Below are 22,443 nucleotides of genomic sequence, written 5' to 3'. Positions count from 1 at the left end.
ATAATGACATTTTAATTCCTAAATTTAAATTCTTAAATGTAATATGTCCTTCCCTGGTATTTTATTTTATTTTATTTTATATATGTTAACATTTTTGCTGCTTCTTCAAGATATTTCCCCCCAAGGGATGAATAAAGTAAAATCTTATCTTATCTATCTTATATACAAATCAGCTATGAGGTCATTGATGACATTTAAAAAATAATCTATTACTTTGCCACTATTTCAAAGTCATCATATTTTTCTTTACTTAATGCATGGGTGTGTCAAAATTAAGTGTTTGTTAATTAACTGAGAAATGGAATAATCAAATATATTAATATGAAATATATTTTAAATCTGTTTAAATTACATAATATCTGTATCTGCAGGATGGCATGTAAAATGTATAAAAATAGTAAAAATGTCTAATTTGCCATTTTTTCTCTGTTGGTGTAAATGTAAAAATAAAATTGAATACATTTCTATAATATAATGCTCATAAGTTCACATACATAACGTTACAACTCGTGTCCCATATTCTGTGCGTAAAATCAATTTTAAAATCAATTTAAAAAAAGATCCTGCCAGTAATCATTGGTGTTATTTATCATGAATCACATGGATAAAAATAAATAAATAGACGCTTTATTCAGAAATCCATAAACGTTCCCCCACTCTGGGCTTATGAATAGCACCCAGTGTTCTGACCACTAGGTGTCAGTGTGGGAGTTAAGAGACGCACCACATTGCCTGTTGGTCACATGAAAGGTTTTAAATATAAATTGTAATATATTTGTAAGACTTATGGCAATAGTTATATCGGTTTCAACACTAGTAATAAGAGGATGTAGCATGGTTAGAGCACGTAGTCACGATATATTCCATCAGCATTTGAACCCGTCATAATGCATACATTCACTAGTTGGGATCGATGAATGACTGGATCTATATTCATACATACTATATTAGTTTCTAGGATATTTATATACAATTATATAACCTAATTACTACACATTTTAATGTTTCCTGTATGTTTGGGGCTATTGTCAATTGAATTGTTCTCCTGTTTCCCTCAGACTCAATGTGTGACATTGAGTCTGAGGCCCTGTCCTCTGCCTCTGTATCAAGGTCATCCAGCTCCTCTCTGTCACGAGGCGAGAAAGCCGTATCAATCCCACAACTCCTCTATCCCGCCTGTTTGAGCCATACGGTAACCATGACAACAGAAGGAGGAGATGTGGGCAGGCAGTGGTTTATATTACGTCAGCAGATTGGGTGGGGGTATTCATCTAACGGTTCGTTCGTAAACAACTAAAACCACTTTGCGTTAAAAATGATTAAATACAAACAAATACGGACGGTTTCGTCAAATCCTGACGGGGTATAAATACTTCTGTTGTACACTTCTTGAGAAGCAAAAGGCAGATATCAGATACACAACATTTGTGATTTTATGCCATAAGCTTATCTCCCACCTGCTTCAAATCGTATTTTCCAGTCTTTGCTGTTAAAGTTCGTGTTGATGAGGTTCCAGAAGATGTCCGCCCCGTGCGACAGAGACAGGGCGTGGAGAAGCTGAGGCACAGCCAGGGAGGCCAGCTGGCAGAACTCTGACTTCAACATGGACCACAGACTGAAACAAAGAACAACAATTTAGACCCACACACACACTGCTGTCAAGGAGTTGGTTAAATAGGCAAAGTCACTGCCAGACTGTGTACAAAGTTTATTTTCAATACATGAGTGTAAATATGATTTGAGAGATGTTTGTAAATTCACGGTACAAAAGGCTAAAAAAGGGATTAAAAGAAGATGTATTTCTGTTGTAGGAGTCCAATTATGGAATAATGTTGAAATGGATGTAAGAATGGTGAACTCCTTTTTGGTTTTCAAGGGAATTATTTATTAAACAATTCTTGAGAGTTATAAATGTAATTAAAAACGTATTAATATGGAAGATGTATGTGGTAGTATATATAAATATATTTAGTTTTTTATTTTGTTTATTGTTTTTTGTTGTTTTATTTTCTTCTTTATTTTATGTTAATTTTCTGATTTATTTTTATTTCAATTTAGGATAGGAATTTGTAAGCATTTTTTGCTTCTACCTATACCTTTTCAGTCTTTCTCTTTTGTATATTATATAGGATAATATTGTATTGTATTTGATTTGATTGACTGAATAAAATACACAAACAAACAAATACAACAATTTAACAATCATTTTGATTAAATGAACTGTCACCACACACCTCGGGATGAGCATTTTCTCCTGGATGTAGGCCAGAAACAGGGGGTGGTCCTGGCGGGCCAGGTACAAACACTCTCCATGGAGACACAAGATCTTCAGACAGTTCAGCATGTTGAACAAGATGTCCGGCTCCTCAAACTTGGACATTTCCTGAATACAGAGGAGATGTGTGACTCGATGTGTACCGCACTAAAATACATCACAGCCTATATGTGCATCAGTTTTAATATCCAAGTACCTGCAGAATGGTGTATATGAGCTTCAAAGACACAGGAAGCTGCTGGTAGGAGAACTTCTTATCAGAGTTACTCTTCATGGCTGAAGGGAAGAGAGCAGTGTTAGAAACAACTCAACTTTATCTTTACTTACTCGCACGATGACAGGCGTGGTTGAAGTCAGTTAGCTTAGCTTAGCATAATGACTGAAAACAGCAAAAAAACACATTTCCCAAAATGTTGAACTATTCCTTTAAATACAAAGCTCCAGCTAGCAGCTTAGCTACGACACACATGTATTTCCCGAAATGCTGAATTATTGCTGTAAGTATTTATAGTAATCCTCTGGCAGTTAACAATGAATTACATTATATTGTGTTATGGCTGACAAATACAGAACTGATACACACATGGGTCATCAGGAGAATGGTTCGTAGGGTTGTCAGGGTGCGCGCCACTTGGGTTTTCTCCTTCCAAATGTCCAGTCTCCGCACCAAGGGAGAAATCAGTCTGACCCATGAGCAAGGTTTCCTCCAAACTATCTGTAGGTTCCTGTAGAGCAAAGCAGACACTTTCAAAACATCTCCTTCATATGATTTATATAATCATCAGTCATTCAGCTGAGCGTAAAATGCATTCGCGTCATTCACAAGTAATTTTACAACCACCTATTTGTAAATTGACAAAAACAAAGAGAGGCAGAGATTGAAACGATGTGTGAACATGTTGGTTGTGTTATCCACCACAACAGTAGCACTGTGGTGTTTGTGGCATTGTGGTGGTGGCCATGGGAGCTTATATTCAAAGCCTTACATTAATGCACAAGGTGCATTGATATTAGATGCATACAACGTCATGCTGTGTCTCACCACAATACGAATTTCCTCTCGGGGGGTCAGCCTCTCCAGGAGCTCACAGCCCAGCTGGTAGCACAGGATACTGGATTGGCACAGGCTGCACTCCAGGGCCTTCTCCTCCTTCTGACAGGTGTGTGAGCCCCCCCACGGGGCCTGGAAGACGTTGTTGATGATGCCCACAATGTCCTTGCCCAGGCTGCTGTCTAGACCCAGCATCACACCGTCATCCTGGAGCTCCATCTGGGGCAGTGGGGGATACGACCATCAAAACCGGGGAACAAAAAGCGGAGCACAACACACACATCGCGAGATCCCACCTGTGAGCATTATTGTCATTATTCTCTATATGAATGAAGAAGAAGAAGAAGAATTGTTTTTAGACTGTGTGCACTTCAGTTTAGTAATACAATATGATAGTGTTTGCAATAAGACGTTTATTACCTTCGGATTGAAAATGCGGAAGGTTATGTTTTGATCGCTGTGTATTTATTTATTTATTTATTTGTATGCGTGTTATTCGCATAACACAAAAAGTATTAAACCGAATCGCATGAAAATTGGTGGGATGATTGGTTATTATCCGGGGACCATTTGATTAGATTTTGGGATCGATCGGGTCAAAGGTCAAGGTCAAGGTCATGGAAAGGTCAAAATATTCTTTTACCATAATCAATTTTTATCCAATTGGCAACTAATGCCAAAATGTTCATAATTCAATGCCCAATCTTGTGATATGCGAAGGTATGCACTCTACCGAGTGCCTGTTCTAGTTTACTATGTATTATTATAACAATAATAATATTTTTGAGATGTATCATCGCTATTGGGCATCAGAAATAGTCCCTCGAGGAATAAAATGATCACTATATCTGTGTGGCTACCTGCTTAAGGATGAGGTCAAACATGAGGATGAAGCAGCCGAGGTTCATGTCATCATCGTCGCAGTCCAGATCCAGAGCGCAGTTGCCGGTGGCGTGACCCAGGTTTTTAAAGGGGCTGCAGCGCAGGGGGCTGCGGAACAGGCTCCTGAAGGGGCTGGGGAACGGACTGAGGGTGTTGGGCTGCCCACGGCGTCCTGGATCTGACACCACACTCACCTACAGACAAAGAGCACATCGCTATATACATGTCATGTGTTTCACTTGACCCTCCTGTTACCTTTGGGGTCAATTTGATCCCATTCAATGTTTAACGTCTCTCAAAAAATGATTGACATTTTTTTTGCTTCATATTTCATGACTTTTCCTCATTTATTGGGGACAACTGGAAAAACCTAAAATTCACATGATGATATGTTTTCAATGTTCTGTACACAACTTATACATTTGTAAATTTGACCCCAGGCTGTTTTTTACTGTGTAAAACATATACGAAATATCAACTTCTTTATTTATTTAAAGGGCTATTTAGGTAGTCAACAAACAAACATAAAGTGACACTTAAACTTGGGAAACAATATAAATTCTAATAATTTTCTGGAGGTTTTAATTGCTGGGGTCAATTTGACCCCGAGGGTAAAATATGTTAGTAAATTTGAAGGTAACAGAATTCAAACCGTGTATGCCCCCGACAGTCTTTTAGCCTCAAACGTTCCCCTGTCACTAACCCTTATAATAACACGTGAGTGCAGAGTTGCTCAGCTAAACATTTCAATGATAGATCTGTATCACAGTCAAGTTCAATTAAGCCCTTTAAGGAAGCTATATTTAGACATTGGCAGTTACCATGGCAACACACATTCCAACCCAAGTGAATGGTGTGAAATAGAAGCAAAGAAGAATAGAAATGTCATAATCCTCAACAGGTATCGGACGTAAAATAGCCCCAAAAAAAACCTCTCAAAGATGTCATAACATTAAGTCGGGTGTTTTTCTTTTAAATATACTAAAACCCTGGCTTAGAACTAACGTAAATAAATTAAAATTAGCTTTTAACCCTCAGGGCTTCCACTCATGCTGCTCCCTCCCTCTGCAACTCTCTCCCCAAACAACTACTTAAAACTCAATCTGCTTTTCACGTGTGATGCTATTTATGTATGTTTTTGTTTCATTTCTTAGTGTTATGATGTCATGTTACCATGTACAGTTCCTTTAGGTACCAGTTAAAAGCTCTATACAAATGTATAATAATTATATTTTTTGTGGAATAGTTTTGGCCCAGCGGTCTCCCTCACCCTGCGAGCCCCGGTGTTGCCATTCAGATCTGATGCGCGTGTCTTTCTCTGATTGGCCAGCTCTTTCAAAGAGTTCACACCATCAGAGAACATCCCGATCAGAAGCTGAAGAGGCACCACGATGTCCAGCTCTGACAGCACCTGAGTCCCAACAAGAGACAAAATACATTTAAAGGGTCAATTCACAGTAGTTACACAAAATATATGCAGTATATATGCTATGCAGATAGTTTTATATTATTTCTAATGCTAAAAGATCTGCAGTGGTGAAAGACGTTTTCAGAGTCTGATACAGATAAAAGTGTAGAGGTTTTATAAACTGAATACACTGAAAGTATCCAAAATAAATGTTGTAATTGTGCAGTAAAATGAATAGCAATGCATCATGTTCTATGAGATCATGAAATATATTTAATAACTCAAGTTTCATGAGCTCATAAAAACAGCCCTGTTTGCCACTGATCCAAGAACATTTCTAAATAGTTTATTCAGCTTAAGAATAATTTGCTCAGCCAATAAAGGAACACTTCATCCTTCACTTTGTCATAAACAGTCACCACATCTGCATGATTTTCACTGGAAGGGTATGAACAACTGTAAAGTCACTAAAGCAGAGGAGTACCTTGATGTACAAAGTCAAATGAGGCACCATTTCTTGAATGTGACCTATTTCACGTGGCTAAATCAAAGAGTCTCTTGATCATGGTTGTGACAGAAAACTTGAAAATAATCCAAGCTGTGGGTGCAGATGGGAGGAAAAGCTAAATCCCTCTTATCTCTCTCCGTCTCAGTCGGTGACCCAGATCCATATTCAGCAGGGCCCCTGCCCAGACTCTCGCGCTCTATGATAACCTGTTCAATTCACACGCACCGTGAACAGAACCGCAGGCTGTGAGCCGGACACGAGGCAGTGTTTGTGAATGTGTGTGTCTGCTACTCACATGCAGCCACAGCAGAGCCTGCTCTTGCACAGACGCTGGGTAGCCAGAGAATCTGCAGCTGATGAAGCCAAACATTTCTTCCATGGAGAAGGGCAGAGGGCACAGCTCAATATCGAACATCTTACTGAAAGCAGAAGGCAGAGCAGAATAGTATGTTGCTTGGTTACTGTGACGCTGAAACAGAGATCTTCAGTTCAGTTCAGGCCTTTTTAAAGTTGTTCCATGTCGCAATGTTATGGTCCACACACTGCCACTGTTTCAGTTCTCTGTTCGCGAGAGATTTCATTTATGCAGACATTTTGGATGTGTAGGTGGAAGATACCACCTCTTTAGTCAGAAATGTTCCACGCGGCAAAAGCCAGTGTCGGGCTTTATAGTCCATTGAGGTCAAAAGTAGCATTTTTTAAAAATAGTCTTCTTTGGCTGATTCTGTGGAGTTGACACCAATCATTATTCTTTAGTGTAACTAAAAACACATATCTGCTCTCAGAGTGTATTGCAGCTACACAGTAAATATCTTGACGTCATGTCTTGTTGTGTGTGCATTTGGCCAGTCATATCCAAAAATAAGAAAAATACGGCACATATACAAGTAACTTATAATACAATATTGTAAAACCCTCACCCCTGCTTATTGGCAATAACACATGTCTTTCGTACAAGAATAACAGCAAACACATGCAAACCATGAGGCTTTGGTGGATGTACCTGAGCACTTCCCGGAACTCTTTGAGCTGATGGTCGGGCACCTCGGTGCGGATGGCTTCCAGCCACTCAGGCATAAAGCACTCCCACAGTGGCTGACTGATGACATTGTAAGGTATCAGACACAGGATGCGATTCAGGCCCTCCTTCAGTTGGGTCACTGTGTTACAGGACTTGTCCCAGTAACCTCCCACCTGGGGAAGAGTGTGAACGGACGAGCTCAGACACAGCAACAGAGCTCAAATAGGGACCTGTCTTCCACAATTTAAATAAATCTCAGCCCTCAGTGACATGCCGATTTAATGAAATTCATGAAACGTGGTATGACTGAGATAAACAAAAGTGTGGATGTGCATTGGCTGGATATTTGCAGTTAGAATGTTACAGTTAGTTGTGCTTTCTGAATATAACCTTTCCCCCCCCACATCAATAACTGTAATAATAACTTGATATTTACACTATGTTGATCTGCACTTCACACATTTCATTTATTTACACTACACACATACACACACTTTGCATTTTGCACACTCTGTCTATATTTAATATTTTTATATTTAATTTAATTTTACACTGCAGTCATTAGTATTGTATTGTGTATTGTGTATGCATATATGTTGTATATATACATATATATTTTATTTTATATTTTACTTTGTATACTTCTTGTATACATCTATATCTTTCATCCCTGTTTTTTATTTTTTATTTTTTATTTTTTATTCTCGTGTGTTTAGTTTATTGGTGCTGCTACTGTGACGACAAATTTCCCCTTGGGGATTAATAAAGTATATATCTATCTATCTATCAGCACACTGTACGTCCTCTGTAAATCAATCTCGGCCTTACCCTGGCAAACTCAACAGGCTTGGGCAGCAGACACATGACCATGACGTCGAAACGTACTTCGCACACAGTTTTTAGCCACTTGGTGACAAACTGAGGCTTTAGCTTCTCCACCAGGCTTCCGACCTCATCGTCCATCATGTAGGCGGTGGAGTGAAACCACTGGAAGACCATGCTGACCAGCCGAGCCAGACTCTCCGTCGGTGTGTTTTCATTGGGTGTGCACAGGCTCACCTGCAGATATGAGCAAAGGTCAGAAAAGCAAACCAATCAGTCAGATAACCGTAAATCCAGCGCGGTCGTGATAAGAGGCCATGCACTGTACACATCCTTGTCTCAACACTCCCCGTTATTGACGGACACAGCAAAAGTCTCTGATTACACACCAGGAACCAGATGCCAAACTGACTGAGGAGCCGCTGGTCGTGCTGATCGTCCTCCTTGTTGTCAAACTCGATGTTGTCCAGAGAGTGGTGGGAGGCGGACAGGCCCATCTGACGACGTCTGTTCATCTCAAACTCACGCTGTTCTGCGTGAATTTCCGCCTCCTTGAGAAGGCTGGATGGAAATGGAGAAGATAAAAGAGGATTCACAAAATAGGAGAGGAGAGAGTCATCTTGACCCAATCAGACATGACATAGACATTTGTAATCTCTTTATTTCCCGCCGTATTGTTTTCCATGTGTTGATGTGTCACAGCATCAGAAGCATATGCCCTGTGGCTGTGGCTGTGATGCAGGATGTCGGTGTAAACACGGTGGATGGACCTTATCACAGCTTCCACAGTGCACACCAGCTCCTCGGCGCCGCACTCCCGGGTGTTGATGGGAGGGGGCGAGGTCTGGTACAGATGGGTCTCCGCCGCAGCCCCCACCTCGCTGCTGTGATGGTTGACATGGCAACGCTTGCAGTAGCGGACAGGCCGGTTGCCGTGGCGCCCACAGCAGCCGGCCGAGAAGCAGGTGACCACAGCCCTCCGAACATGAGAGCTACAGTTCTGCAAAGCCAAGACACGGGGTGAAGGAGATCAGTGGTTTCTATTCTGGGCAGTCGGCAATCAAATAAAAATATGCCGACATCACAGAAAATCAGCCAATAATGACAAGCCTCTAAAAATAAACATATTTTCTGTCCTCAAAAGCAACTAACTGCTCTGACTGTGAATATCGCTTGTTTCGGAAATGTTGATCTGTCTACAGTGATAGAAAACATGTCTTTATGTATCCCAACGGTGTCTCAGGTTTCTAAAAATACAAGGCATGGCCCGAGAGAACCATCCTAATCTGATCAGCCTGTAATCTTGTTCCATTGGAGGGATGCAGTGCACCCTATCAAAATTACATATATGTCCTCTGATTTTGAGTTATTTCAACAACAACAAAAACACAACCCTGATATCACTGATGCTCTTTGCAGTATGTTCTATCTTGGGTATCATGGTGTATTTATCAGTAGCTATTCTCAGATGAAGATGACAGCGCTCGTGTGAATCCAGTTGGGAGTTTGACGGGCTTTCTGAAATGAGTGTGACAAAGCCTGATTAGAAAGGGAGGCTGTGGATTATGAACTGCTGGACAAACCAGGATGGAGGCCAGCTGTTTCCCCTGACAACGCGCGGTGGCTGCTCGGCCTGACGGGAATACCTGAGATCATCTCACACTCAGTTTTCCTTCTGCCTCCCTGGAAACCCGCAGGGAGCACTTGCCCTCAGCAGTGCGTTCAACAACAGCGAGCAAACATCACGCCTCAGCAGCTTCATTTGAAATGATGTGGTGTTTACTGAGCCGCTCAGACCTCTCAGTGAAGATAACATGTCAGGTTCATGAATAAATCACCTTGCTATGTCCCACAGGTAAAAATAGGTTCCATGATTTGTTTTGATGGGTTAGATCTTAATGAATATGACCAAATGAGAGAACAGCTGCAGCACGAATACAAATCTTACCTTCTTTTGACAAATGGCAGATATCTCTGCTGCAAAGACAAATTAACAAAATCATTTTAGTTTGCACATAACAGAAGTAGCTTTTTAAAATATATCACATGTTTCAATGGAAACCCCTTTTTTAATATATCCTCAGACAATGATCAGATTGTGAGTATCAGTTTTAACTATAGCAATAAATGAAATCAAAGTCAAGGAATAAATATGGGTACCTATACTCACCATCTGTATTATATTATTATGTGAAAAATAATGTACCGTAATAGTATAATGCAGATTATACTGAATGTATTCCATGTTTGTCCCATTTACCTATTTGTCTCATTGGCTGTGGGGAGGAAGACAGACTGTACAATCAAAGACCTTTTCGTTAGTGAATGCTCACCCTGGGGTAGCAGTACGTCAACAAGCCATTCAGCGTGGTCTCTGGAAAAGCAAAAGAAATGCATCAACTTTGATTTAAAGACAAACTGCTCCTCTGGGCCTCAATATAATTGCACCCGGTGTGTCTCAACTTCCTAAAAGGGCTGGGACACAACATATCCTGGCTCAATATCAATTAAAATGAAACACTGCAGAATCCTGCAATTATAACATGCTAAACACATCCTGGAAAAAAGGCAAATAGGTGGTCGCGTGGTTTCGTGATGATGATCTCATTATCGGCGCAAGTGAATTACGTAACCATGGCGATGCATTTCCCCTGGGATAAAGTGAGGAACGATGAGGCAGGCAGGAGGTGATGTATGTTTTGACTGGCATCGCATTCAAGGAGGGGGAGGATCTGGGGTTATGGAGAAAGAGGTGAAACTGATGCATACCCTGCTATCCTCTGGCTGCACTCCTCGCATATATAAAGAGGAGGGGGCTTGTCTCCCAGGGCAACAGAAAGAGTAGGATCTATACACATCTGAAAAGTAAAACAGGTAGTGTTAGAATATGGATGTGGTACTTTAAAGTGAATATACTGGTATTTTGATGTTTTATTTTCATACCTTCAAGAGGGAAATATACCCATTTCTGCGCATTTACGGGCAGTACAAAAATCATCGGGGTGTGAAGGGGGACTGAACATTATGTTTCACTCTTCAAAAAGTAATAACATACCGTGGAATTGGTTCAAATCCTTTTTCCATTACTCAACAAAGATCCCTGACATAGATGGTATAATTGAATCTAAACATTGTTCATGGAATGGTCATTTTCACATAGACACCAATTGAAGTGGAATAAAACATTACATAGATGACCTGTATATTCCAATACCCTTACTACCATACTATTTAATATACCAGAACAAAAATTATATCACAATACATAGTATGTAAAACGTCCTACTGGATCTGGTCAAATCTTTCAGAATGCAAGCCAGGGTCAAAGTTATGCAATGTTATGACAAGGTAGGATATCCCAGTTGAATACATACTGCATGCTACTTTGTAAGGCCATCTTCAGTATGTACGAAAAGTGAAAAGAAATAGTCTCTGATTTGGAGCGCTGATAGCATTTACTACCAGTATTTTCCATTTGTCTCTCTCAGATAGTCCTCTCCAACGGTAGTTTATTATGATATTGCCCAAGAAGTCTCCCCACGCTTTTGCGTGGATGCATGGCTGCGTACATATGCTGCACTCTGTTCTCTTGCAACCTGTGCCCGGCCCTGTGCTAACCCTCAATGCTCATGGCCTCAATGTTCAGATGGTGCACTGTAATTTACTGTGCTCACTTGATGCCACCCTAGCCTCTCCTCAAGGGGCTGCACAGGGTCACCGCTTCCAATTAATCTCCCTTCCCCCTCCATACCCTCTTCCTGCTCTTGGTAATTGAAATCCGGCTCGTCAATGCCTCTGTTCCTACTCTATTTGTCAGTTTTGAATAAAAGCAGGTGGAGCGAATAAAGCAGAGCAGCCAGCAACAGCAGAGGCTGTAATACAGTCGCATTGAAGCTGATATCATTACCCCAATCCCACAGCTGCCCAGGCATGCACTGATATATTTACCACGGGGGCTCAAAAAAGCAAACACACCAACACACGTGGTAGAACTTCTTACAGTTATAAGGAAATACCGGGTTGTGGGATCCAACAACCATAAATGTACCTGTGATGTAAGAGTTCATGTTTAAGTTTTATGAAACAGGTTTTTTAAGAATGAAGTCACCTTGACAGCTGGTTTATTGATAGCATTGTGGCATTCGATATGTTGACAGTGGATGGGGTTCCAGGCTGATGAAATGAGAGAGAGAGAAGAGGTGCAGTCGGGAAAGAGACAAGAAGACAAATTAGGGCTGCGTTGGAGATGTTGTCAGTTCAAGGGCAGATCAAGCGGCGGATGCGACACTAAGAGAATCTTACCTGTGTACTGAAGCCCTCTATATTCACTAATGGCTCCTGGTGGCTTCAGGTTGGGCCAGTAATGAAACAGCATCTGCACAGCTGGAGGCTTTACTTGGGAAGGGCCGTAGGATATGACATACAGAAGGTCCTGCACACAGTATAAACAGTACCAACAGTAAAGACAAAGTGCAATGATATTCAAAGGTGTCCGGATGCTAACAAATGGCGACCAATTCAAGGTGTTCATTCCAACATGCTTTGTACCCATTTTGTAAAGACTAAATGATGCTCAATGTCCATTGATCAAGATTTAGAAAACATTGACAGGGATATGTTTCACATTTTTTGGGGATATATCAAAAAGCATTTCAGGATATATGTTTACGATATTTTAGTTTTTGTCAAGCGTTATTAACGCTAAATGAACAAATTTAGTTTGTGTATTGATTAAATAAACATTGTATTACATGTTGATTAGTGAGTTTTAGTCAGTAGGATGTTTTTTTAAATATTTGAACAGAGCCAGGTTAGCTGAGCTGTTTCTTCCTCCTGTCTGCTAATCTGAGCTAACCGTCCTCTTGCTCTAGCTAGCCGATTGGCACTGGTGTCCTCAACACATTGTAAATGTTTAATTTCCATAAAGCTATTTAAAAAATCTGCCATTGTGCTTTACACAACAGACTGTATATCTGTAGCCTACCTTCCACACTTCCTGTTTGTGCTTCATGAGACACTCCAACAGTTGACAGTGATACACTAGAAAGAAGAAGACACTAGATTACAAGGGGAGCCGTACACACCGTCAAAGTGTTAGTTATATTCACATGTATGTTGTGAAAGCCATCGTGGTGGTTCACCTGGATTTGTGGTGTACTGCATTGCAATCATTAGCATAGAAGAGGCAGACAGATTGACATAGGCCGGGACTCCCCCGTCCCTCCGAGTGGAGCCCACTACAGCAAGCAAGCAAGAGAAATAATTACTTCACTTTTTAATAAATTGATGAACATTAATGCATTTCATAAATCAGCAAGTATGCCAACATAAAGGTACAGCTTTATTATGATGAAAAGTGAATTAGTTGTCAAAATATCATGTGATTATACTCACATATTGCCATGGGGAGAAAAGAAGTGCTCAGGTACTCAATGATGTCTTTGTGGAGGAAAGGGGGAAATGTGGCTAAAGTGGAGATCATAGTATAGGGCAAAGTGCTGAGAATATCGTCACTGAGAAAGGGCAGGAGGCATGTTGTTGTGTAAAATATGGACTGTCCCAGATCTGATGAGAACGGAAAAAGGCAACAACAAAAAAAGAGAGATACACAGACACTTATTCAATTAACAGTACATACAGTACTCACAATCATATCAAATGTACATGAAATTTCAGTCATTACATATTGTATATATTATAACAGAAATAACAGTAAAAAACGAGAACATTGAGAATATGACCTATGGCTCAGGGCAATGAGCTTTTTTAAAAACTGAGGTACAATTTGCCTTCAGGAAAAGTAGAACATTCTATTCAAGAAGATGGGTTTTCATGCTTTTGAGGTTTTTTTTTACAGTGGTAAAATATTCATGAAAAACAAGAGCACTGACTGTGATGCAGCCTTTAGCTTTAGCCCATGAAAAAACAGTGCTTTAATAATTTATTCTCAGATGTATTCTAAACGTATAGAAAAAAATAAAACATTACATTTGCCGATGTGTGTTTTTCCATTTAACTTCTATATTTGCACATGACACCATAAGTAAAACATTTCTCACACTTTACATAACAAACATGCAGTCAAGTATGATACACAGAAGAGAAGGCCTATGCCCGCTGGTGTATCCAATCGATTATGAACGATAAGTCGACAGGATCCAGCGTGCTCCCAATCACCCCATGCATCCCTCGAGATCCTCAGCAGGACTTCTCTCCTCCAGTTACAAAAAAGGCCAAAAAAGCAGCAGTGGCTTCATGCAGGCCAGACGACTCGGAGATGATGATGACAAACAGTGGTGCACTGGGCCTTGACTCACCATGCTGACCGTGCTGTAGCAGGGGCACCAGGTCAAGCAGGGTCACGAGGGTCACATAGAGGCCCTGATAGTCCAGAGAGGGGTACTCTGAGAGCTGAGCGTCCCGACTCTGCTGCCCCTGCCCCCCGCGGTCTGACGGGGCATCGCGCAGAACGCTGTAAAGGAGGGAGCGAGTAACTGAAGGGTTGATGGAACTGACTTGTGGTCTTAGAGATGGGGTGAGTGGGAATGGCACAGGAAAAAGACACATGGTCATGGGCACGGCCAAATTGGAAGCTTCCTGGTTCTCCTTCCTGCCTGTGCGGGACAGAATGCTGCTCCGGGGCGGGAGGGGAGGGGAGGGAGGGTAGGGAAGGGGAACAAGGGAAAAAAAGAGACAACAAAGACACAAAAAAACAGCACATTACATTGAAATGGCACTACAGAGACAGCGTAAATAGAAAAAAACAAACCCAGATAAACCCCACATAGGATGCAGTGTCTCACTATTTGACTGTATCACTGAAAGCACGGGCAATTTTCCCTGCTTTGTCGGTTCAGAGTGACTTTGATTCAATCTCGTTTTGGCTATCTTTGCACTTGGAAAACAAAAAAAACATGAGCACAAACTGCAATGATCACTGCATCTCATGCGTATCTGGTGACAAGGAGCAAAAATATAAAAAAATTGGCATGTTTTCAGTGGCAACCCCATACTTCTCCAAAAAGGCACAGTGCAAACGACTGTCCCTCGATGGCTGCTATCTTCCAATCAACAAGGTCAGAGGCTACCATGCAAAAAGGCCAATGAGCCGTAGAATAAAAAAAATAAAAAATTAAAATGTCCTTGTCTTTTGTGGGGCTGTCAAGGATGGGAGTGACACCAAATTGGTTCGGGAGAATACAGAGGTGACACTTTTGAAACATGCTTCAGCCAGAAATAAACATGTGTGTGAGGTTAGATCAAGTGCTCCCAGGCCACAGCACATGTTTATTGCACCAGAGAAATAATGTCCGTGTGCATACGTTATGATACTGTACCAGTATCATCAGGAGAAATAATGAGATCCAACAGGCATATGGATTCAGGTTTCTAAAATAAATGTAACGACTAATCTACGGTAGAGGAGAAACTATAATGACAAAGGAATAGGTTGTATCAGGGGGAGATGACTGGTAGCATTATGTTTGTCAGCTAATGCAGGATGGACAATTGTGTTTGCTGTCCCCTGGGAAAGGTGGTGGGCATATTCAATTTAAAAAAGGGAAAAAAACAAAAGGAAAAACTAGTTGGGTTGAGTGTGGAGCGTCTAGGGTGAGGATGGGGGAAGGGGGGGCCAGAGAGCATTGCTCTTTTTACTGCACATTATTGAAGAGCTAAGCTGTTCTATCAGGCATATGATTGGGATTTATCAAGAGAGCCCAGATTATAAATGCTGATGCATTGTTTATTTATTTATTTTATTTTGAAAGGTCATTCATAAAGGAGAGTAACAGCATTCTCGACAAGTGAGAAAGGGGATTTCAAAATCGATTAACATAACATTAGAGACATAATGTTGAGCATATCTCTCAACAGTTTATACTGTCAACAGCAGAATGTAACATTTTCTAAATGATCCCCTCAAAGTTATACTCTGTAAGATTTTGGTCAGTGTAGATTCATTCAGAAAGCTGCGTAATGTACAGCGTGAACTCAAACGGGACTAATTCAAACAACAGACTGCATCCCAGAGTATAACTTTTTCACTGCCAATATATTGTCATATAGAAAACATCATTATTTTGAACAATGAACATAGAGATAAACAGACACGCTCACACGCATACACTGAACACACAAAGAGACACACACATGTGCATACACACACACGTACGTACAAACAACACGAAGAATTACAGACATGTACGACACATAAAACACATGTAGAAATGCACTGACACAGACACATGACACACATCGACTGTCAAACCCTGCACTGTCAATACACCATCATTAACGATGTAGCAGTAATCCAAAGCACAATCAGATTTCATAAATGTACAGATTTAGAGAATATCATGTCTGAACAATACTAGCTATGATTTCTTCTCCCTACAGTCATTTTTCTCTTAGAGATAGAGTTCAGCATGAAGTCAGCGTGGCTCACTGATGCAGAGAGCTCAATCTGACGTGCAATAACATGAAAAATGCCCTTTTCTTATGAGAGGCATATTTAATTGTCAGTAAACAGAACATGTTAACCTTTGTTTGTTTTCTGACCTGATCTGACCTCAACCTAAAATTGGTGTATGAATCAGCAACCGCCTCCCTCGGCCATTTCAGTTTTTCTTTCCATGAACATGACACATCCCTGCTCCCCTTTTCAAGGGTCACTACTCCCACTTTCTCCCTTTCTTTCTCTAGAATGTTCCTGTTTCTCTCTTTTTCCACCCGGGTTTCAGAAGGCACAGGTGTATGGATAATCCTGCAGTCCCCCGCTGAGGAAACCTGACCCCTCTAATGGTGGGGAGAATTACTTGTTTTTCATATCCGAGGCTGAGAGGCTCTGCTTCGGGAAAATATCATCCAACTGTTAACAGGGGCATCATAGCGAGCCGTTCCTTTTGCATTAGAAGGTCAATATCTATCGGGCCATGTTTAAAACAGTCCTTTAGCGGAGGCTAAGCACAACGTATCCACTCTGTGAGCGTCACTCAACTGAGGAATAATCCTTATGGGGCTGAGGCATAAAGTGTGGAATTGAGGCCGGCTGCCAATCTCAAACTGAAAATAATGATAAAAGCTTCATATTTGCAAGGCCATCATTTTTGGTAAATTAGCCATTACATTTGGACAGCAGTAATATTTTCAGAGGCCTGCAGGCAGTATGATTAAACCAACCTTTAGACATACTCAAATATGCTATCACTGTAGATTCATTTTCTATGGAAAGAAGCTCCAGCTATAAAAAAAGGGGCATGACACATTGTGAAATAAGACGTGTCCAAAATGGCTGCCTACTTGACCTGTGTTGGAAGAGGAAATAACATGCTGTTCCTTTCCTCCGGCTTCCACAGCACCCAGGGGAGCAGGCTGACCCTGCAACTGCAGAGCCGGAGGGGCTGCCCTCCGACGACCCCCTTCTGGGAAGGACACAATGGGCCGCCCCAAGGAAGCGTTCATTTAGCAGGCGACCCCTGAATCAATAAATCTCCAGCTGCTTCAAAACAACACGACGATATCAGCTCCATCTTCTTCTCCCTTTCAAAGCAAGGCGGTCAGAGTTGGCCACGTCTCGTTCTTCTTCTTGACATACTAAATTGTGGCACTGTCATCCCTTTCAGGACGCATGTCAACCTGCTGTAAGTTAACCTGTCTGATCCAGAAGGAAGCTAAATATCACACCTAACGTCTGTTACTTCACCTGTCGGCACCAGAGCAGGGTACTTACCTGAGCAGAGTTTGGGAAAAGTATTTCAGTGTGTTTGCAATGTCTGTTCCGGAGGGCACAGGGTAAATATTGTGTTGCACACGGTTGTGATACTCTTGCAAGTATCGTATCTTAGAGGCAACTAGACAAAATAAAGAGCAGAGTAACAAGCAAATCAACACAAGAGGATCATGTGAATCTGAGTACACAGATGAGGCAAATGGCAGAACATGCATAACGCTTTGTTTCTGTGGTTTTTTCTTGGTTCAGATTCATGTGAGACAACGTGTACAACACAGATGCTTCAATTATCAAGTTAAACAACGAGTCTGCGTTCTCATGGCTCTCTGGGCTTCAGCACGTGACCCTTTTTGGTACAGTGGCGAGGTCACGGGAAACCCTTTAGGGCCCTGCATCCTAATGCTTAGAGAAACACGCTCATGTACAAAAGGTTGTCGGTTCAAGTCCCAAGACAAGCTGGGGATATGCAGTCAGCGTGGCACGCGAGAGAGGACTGATACTCATCGCTGAGCGGATGATACTGAGAGACATTTCAGCACTGACCCCTTCGGTTTAATATCATCCTTGCATGTTAAAGATATGAGCGTGTTATTTTCGCCTGGTTAAATAAGAGTCCAATAAAGTTGGAATGGGTGATCGCTGACCAATTTTCTGCGACTTTGGGAAGTGGTGCTTAGCTTACTCCCTGAACTGTAAGTGACAAACCCCAAAGTAAAAACGGCTGCAGGCTTTGAATATGTGTGGTGAAATTATTCGTGGCAAAACCTACAGCCGTGCACCTGTTTCTCTCTTCTTAAAACATCTTTGTTTTTCGATTTGTAATGCCTAAACACAGCAATACATTTTGTTTTCAATGTGGAGATAACCACAGCCAATTAGTTGTTCTCTGTTGTTGTTTTTTCTGCTATACTGATTCTTCATTCAACCATATATTTACCACTAAACAACATCAGCCACACACAACTTTAAGCCAATTGAAGTGGAAGCCTTCATTAAACACCAAGTTTGAACCCATTTTGAATGCCTGTTACACGAGCCAAATCAGATTAAAACTGTGCAGTGATCAGTCAATCACATGGTTCAGAGTCCGGAGGTGCAGCTTTACACCTGTTCAAACGCAATCGGTTGGGGGGAAAAGAGGAGAAAATGAAGAACTGCCCCCAGGACGGTGGGATCAAACCACAGTATCGATCAACCGTATTCCACCATACTGTTCAGTAAAGACTCGGTCTGGTCGACCTTGAGACCAGGAGCACACCTCGCGTTTTGCAGGCGCCTCATCCAGCCTTTTCAATCAAAGAAAAGATACTGTGACGATGGAGCCATTTCATTGTTTCCCCCCTTAACATGCCGAGAAACACACAGCGGGTCCATCCGTACTCCGCAGCGAGAGGACGTGTTGCAACCTGCCATGGCAACCGCGGTTTCATCACCAAGGACAGCTCCCCTCGTTCGCTTTCTTGGTGACAACAAAAATCACATTTCCAGCGCAAAGCCCGACGACAAGACAGGAAAACACACACGGACACACACGGACACACACACCCGTACTCACACTGCTCTGCCTTCGTAGACATTTCGCAGACACTTGGGGAAACATAAAACCAAGACTGTCAATTCTTTTGGTGTGTTATTTTTTTCTTCCTCTCGGGCGTTGTGTTTCCTTCAGTCGTGAAAAAGTGAATATACCCCCCTTGCAGCTCAGACTCGGCTTGATTGTACCACTCTGCGCGATGGATTTACGCAATGTGGCTTTTTTAGCGGTGGCGCGGTCGCTTTTAGCCGAATTAAAATGTAGACCCAATTTTGTGAGTCTGATTTTAATTTTAAGAATTGTATTCTTTCGTGACAGAGAGAAATGCGGATATACATCTGCAACACCATACCTTTCCAAATGGACTGATCCACCTTTGACAAATTGCCATTCAAGATTTCCAACAACAGTCCTATTTGAACTGATTAGCCTACAGGGGGGAAACACCAAGGTAATCTCTGAATTTGTCTAGATATGCATGCGCACTTTTGTATATAATGCATACAAAATAAAAAGTGCAACAGATGGTTGTTACATTGTCATGACAACGCATAACAGTTATGGAGGAATATTTATATCATCACATATGGTTTGGTTTTCATGTATTAAAATTCTTCCTTTATGATTGGAATTTCTTCCTAATTTAAGCAGTGAATATTAGTCTGTTATTAGACTAAATATATCCACAATATTGGTTTTGCCACAAATTGACATGCACACCTGGAATGGATTTCTTGTTTACACTCAAACATTAAGGCAAGTATTAAGCATTTTTCCAAACATTACCGCAATCAGTCAGGTCAACAAATCTTTGTTTTAATTTTTTTTAACCTACGTATTAAATATAAAACATACCACAGAAATTAGTATATCAAATTCTTTATACAGGAAAACAGTTTCATGGTAAAGTTTGACCATCACAACATGTTGCACATTGGAAACCACAACAACACAGTGCATGGGTGTCTTCCTGAGCGTAGAGTTTTTAAGAAGTCAGGGTTGTGGAGGTGATCCCCGCTTGTACTCTGGGATGTGATGCATGATCCATCCAGCCGGGGCCAAGAGGGTCACGGCAAACACACAGATGGCAAAGACAGATTGCTGTAAGAAAGTGAACATGAACATAAATGTATGAGGAAAGATTTTTAGGAAACAAAAGGTAAAGTGTAGTATAGCTACCAAAATCTCTTCTATCTGCAGCTACATGTTGAAAAGAGTCCACAACAGAAGCTCCCAATTTCAGTGACACTCAGGGTGATATAACAGAAGCCCCCATTTATACTTTGTGTGTGCCAACATGGTCCATACAATTTGATTAGTTATAGTTAAGCACCTAGTTAGTGCAGGGATACACAAGCCTGCTGTTGCAGAACATATCTTTACAGTCAAAAGACATGAGATGTATTCCCATTCAACTTCTACCAGACAACTACTAATACCAATATTCTTACAACGGGTCCAATCTTTTCCTTTGGCGGCTTGCTGTGGATGGTCGACCTGTGATTTTGCTGAATGGTTTTCGACAATCTAGACCAGGTCAGCGTGGGTTTAAAAAGGGAACACATCTTTCTGCTCACAGAGTCACTGGAAAATGCTATGTTTCTGTGGAAATGTCTTCTCATATCCTGTGAGATGCTAAGAGATAGTCACTGTATACTTTCATCTAATTCCCTGGGTGGAGTTACTTCCAAAGTCACTCATGTAAACATACAGACTAACTTCTCATCAAGATAACAAATATGGCCTTCTCCGTGAGACTGTAAAAGTAACTGAATAAAATCAACTCTGTGTCGTCTAACAGGGATTCTACATTAGAATGAATTATTAAAAGTCCTTTTACTTTGAGATGGAGTCATATCTAAGTTAGTCAACAACAATAACATTTCTTAAAATATATATTTATAACAATGTGGATCAAGTTCCAAGAGATACATGAGACTTGTTTTGACAATATATATATTGGAATATATGCAATGCAACATTGAAAAAGTGGGAGAAATCTGCCAAGTTATTATCAGAATGTCTTATCAGTCTGAGTCAACTCTTGTACATGCAGAATTAACCTAAATGAAATACAAATACTGTAAGATGCAAGGTTTCAACTGATTTACTAAACATTTTTACATGTGAGGAGATGATTGAGTAACAGAGATCTTGTTCGATGGAGAAATTATGTCCTGCATTGCAGGATAACACCAAATGTAATCCATGACAGAAGAACAACAACAAAACCTGTATCGTCCTATACCGACAATAATACATCTAAACATGATGTCACTCAATTCTCTGAATTAATTATCCATATTTGCCTTACTTTGATAGGTTAAAATAAACCTACACTTTCTCTTACAGGATGCACATTCTGTTGTTTTTTTCGTTGTTACTTATTCAATGTCATTCCATTCTTGTGTGTATGACATGTCTCACGGGGCTTTAAACTGTATAAAAATCAAGGATACTGTTTATATCAAAACTGCAAAAATGACAGTGGAGTCTATACATCAGGATGTAAAAAGATATGGATAGTATGTACCAAAGAAGTTTTGGCCTATACATTACATGTATTGTGTCGCCATCAACAGGACGACAAAAGAACTTAAACCAGAGGCCATTACAAAATATATCATACCAATTCAAACAGTGTAATGGGGTTCGCCTAGCTGCGTAAGGTAGGTGCATTGATTAGATTGTATAGTTTTGATATACGGTATATTTGAATGGCTTAGATGCGTGTTATAGCCGAACGTTACAGCCTAGTAACCCCACGCAGCAGACCTCAATGAAGGAGATACAACTTATGAATAAAGCTTAATTAACTTCAGCCCATAATGCAACTAGTTATTTAGCCCTCTTTATTAAATTTCAGACATTCTTATCGATAATAATCTCATCATTGTTTGTTTTGTTTTTGTTTTATGTATATGTGTATCTATGTATATGCATATATATATATATATATATGTATATGGTTCTTTGAAATATTTTTTTTTTGTTGAGAAATCATAGGTTAGGGCACTTATAAACTAGATAGCTTCAGCCATAACCCTTTCGGTCAGCCACTTTCTTCTTTTGTTTAATTCTGATTGTTATATATTTTGCTGATCGAAATAAACTAAATTCAATCTATGATATTGATTATTGATGACATGAAGCCCTCATAATCCCCACTGCAACAAAAAAAACACTAGAGGGCGATAGCAACTGTATAATTG

The 22,443-nt window shown here is 40.7% G+C and overlaps 1 protein-coding gene across 6 annotated transcripts in view; it reads right to left on the bottom strand.

Moving 5' to 3' along the window:
• Window positions 1–13,576, bottom strand: part of LOC130201922 (protein unc-79 homolog) — a 29,627-nt gene extending 16,051 nt beyond the window's left edge. For 3 of the 6 annotated variants that reach the window (XM_056427130.1, XM_056427131.1, XM_056427129.1), the window contains exons 1-20: window positions 13,362–13,534; window positions 13,109–13,204; window positions 12,952–13,007; window positions 12,270–12,399; window positions 12,076–12,140; window positions 10,737–10,825; window positions 10,301–10,341; window positions 9,916–9,944; window positions 8,738–8,967; window positions 8,357–8,528; window positions 7,974–8,204; window positions 7,128–7,318; window positions 6,420–6,543; window positions 5,479–5,619; window positions 4,187–4,402; window positions 3,318–3,545; window positions 2,859–3,000; window positions 2,472–2,551; window positions 2,235–2,383; window positions 1,458–1,615 (exon numbers count right to left, since the gene is read on the bottom strand). In XM_056427130.1, the coding sequence (XP_056283105.1) occupies window positions 1,458–1,615; window positions 2,235–2,383; window positions 2,472–2,551; window positions 2,859–3,000; window positions 3,318–3,545; window positions 4,187–4,402; window positions 5,479–5,619; window positions 6,420–6,543; window positions 7,128–7,318; window positions 7,974–8,204; window positions 8,357–8,528; window positions 8,738–8,967; window positions 9,916–9,944; window positions 10,301–10,341; window positions 10,737–10,825; window positions 12,076–12,140; window positions 12,270–12,399; window positions 12,952–13,007; window positions 13,109–13,204; window positions 13,362–13,449 (2,656 nt within the window). In that variant the 5' untranslated portion in view covers window positions 13,450–13,534. Of the gene's footprint in view, window positions 1–1,457; window positions 1,616–2,234; window positions 2,384–2,471; window positions 2,552–2,858; window positions 3,001–3,317; window positions 3,546–4,186; window positions 4,403–5,478; window positions 5,620–6,419; window positions 6,544–7,127; window positions 7,319–7,973; window positions 8,205–8,356; window positions 8,529–8,737; window positions 8,968–9,915; window positions 9,945–10,300; window positions 10,342–10,736; window positions 10,826–12,075; window positions 12,141–12,269; window positions 12,400–12,951; window positions 13,008–13,108; window positions 13,205–13,361 lie in introns of those variants that run through there. The other 3 variants (XM_056427132.1, XM_056427134.1, XM_056427133.1) reach the window with 2 other exon arrangements.
• Between the last annotated feature and the right edge of the window lie 8,867 nt (window positions 13,577–22,443).

Source organism: Pseudoliparis swirei, chromosome 11 (genome assembly GCF_029220125.1).
Source record: "Pseudoliparis swirei isolate HS2019 ecotype Mariana Trench chromosome 11, NWPU_hadal_v1, whole genome shotgun sequence".
Taxonomy (NCBI): Eukaryota; Metazoa; Chordata; class Actinopteri; order Perciformes; family Liparidae; genus Pseudoliparis; species Pseudoliparis swirei.
This window is presented reverse-complemented; position numbering and strand designations above follow the sequence as displayed.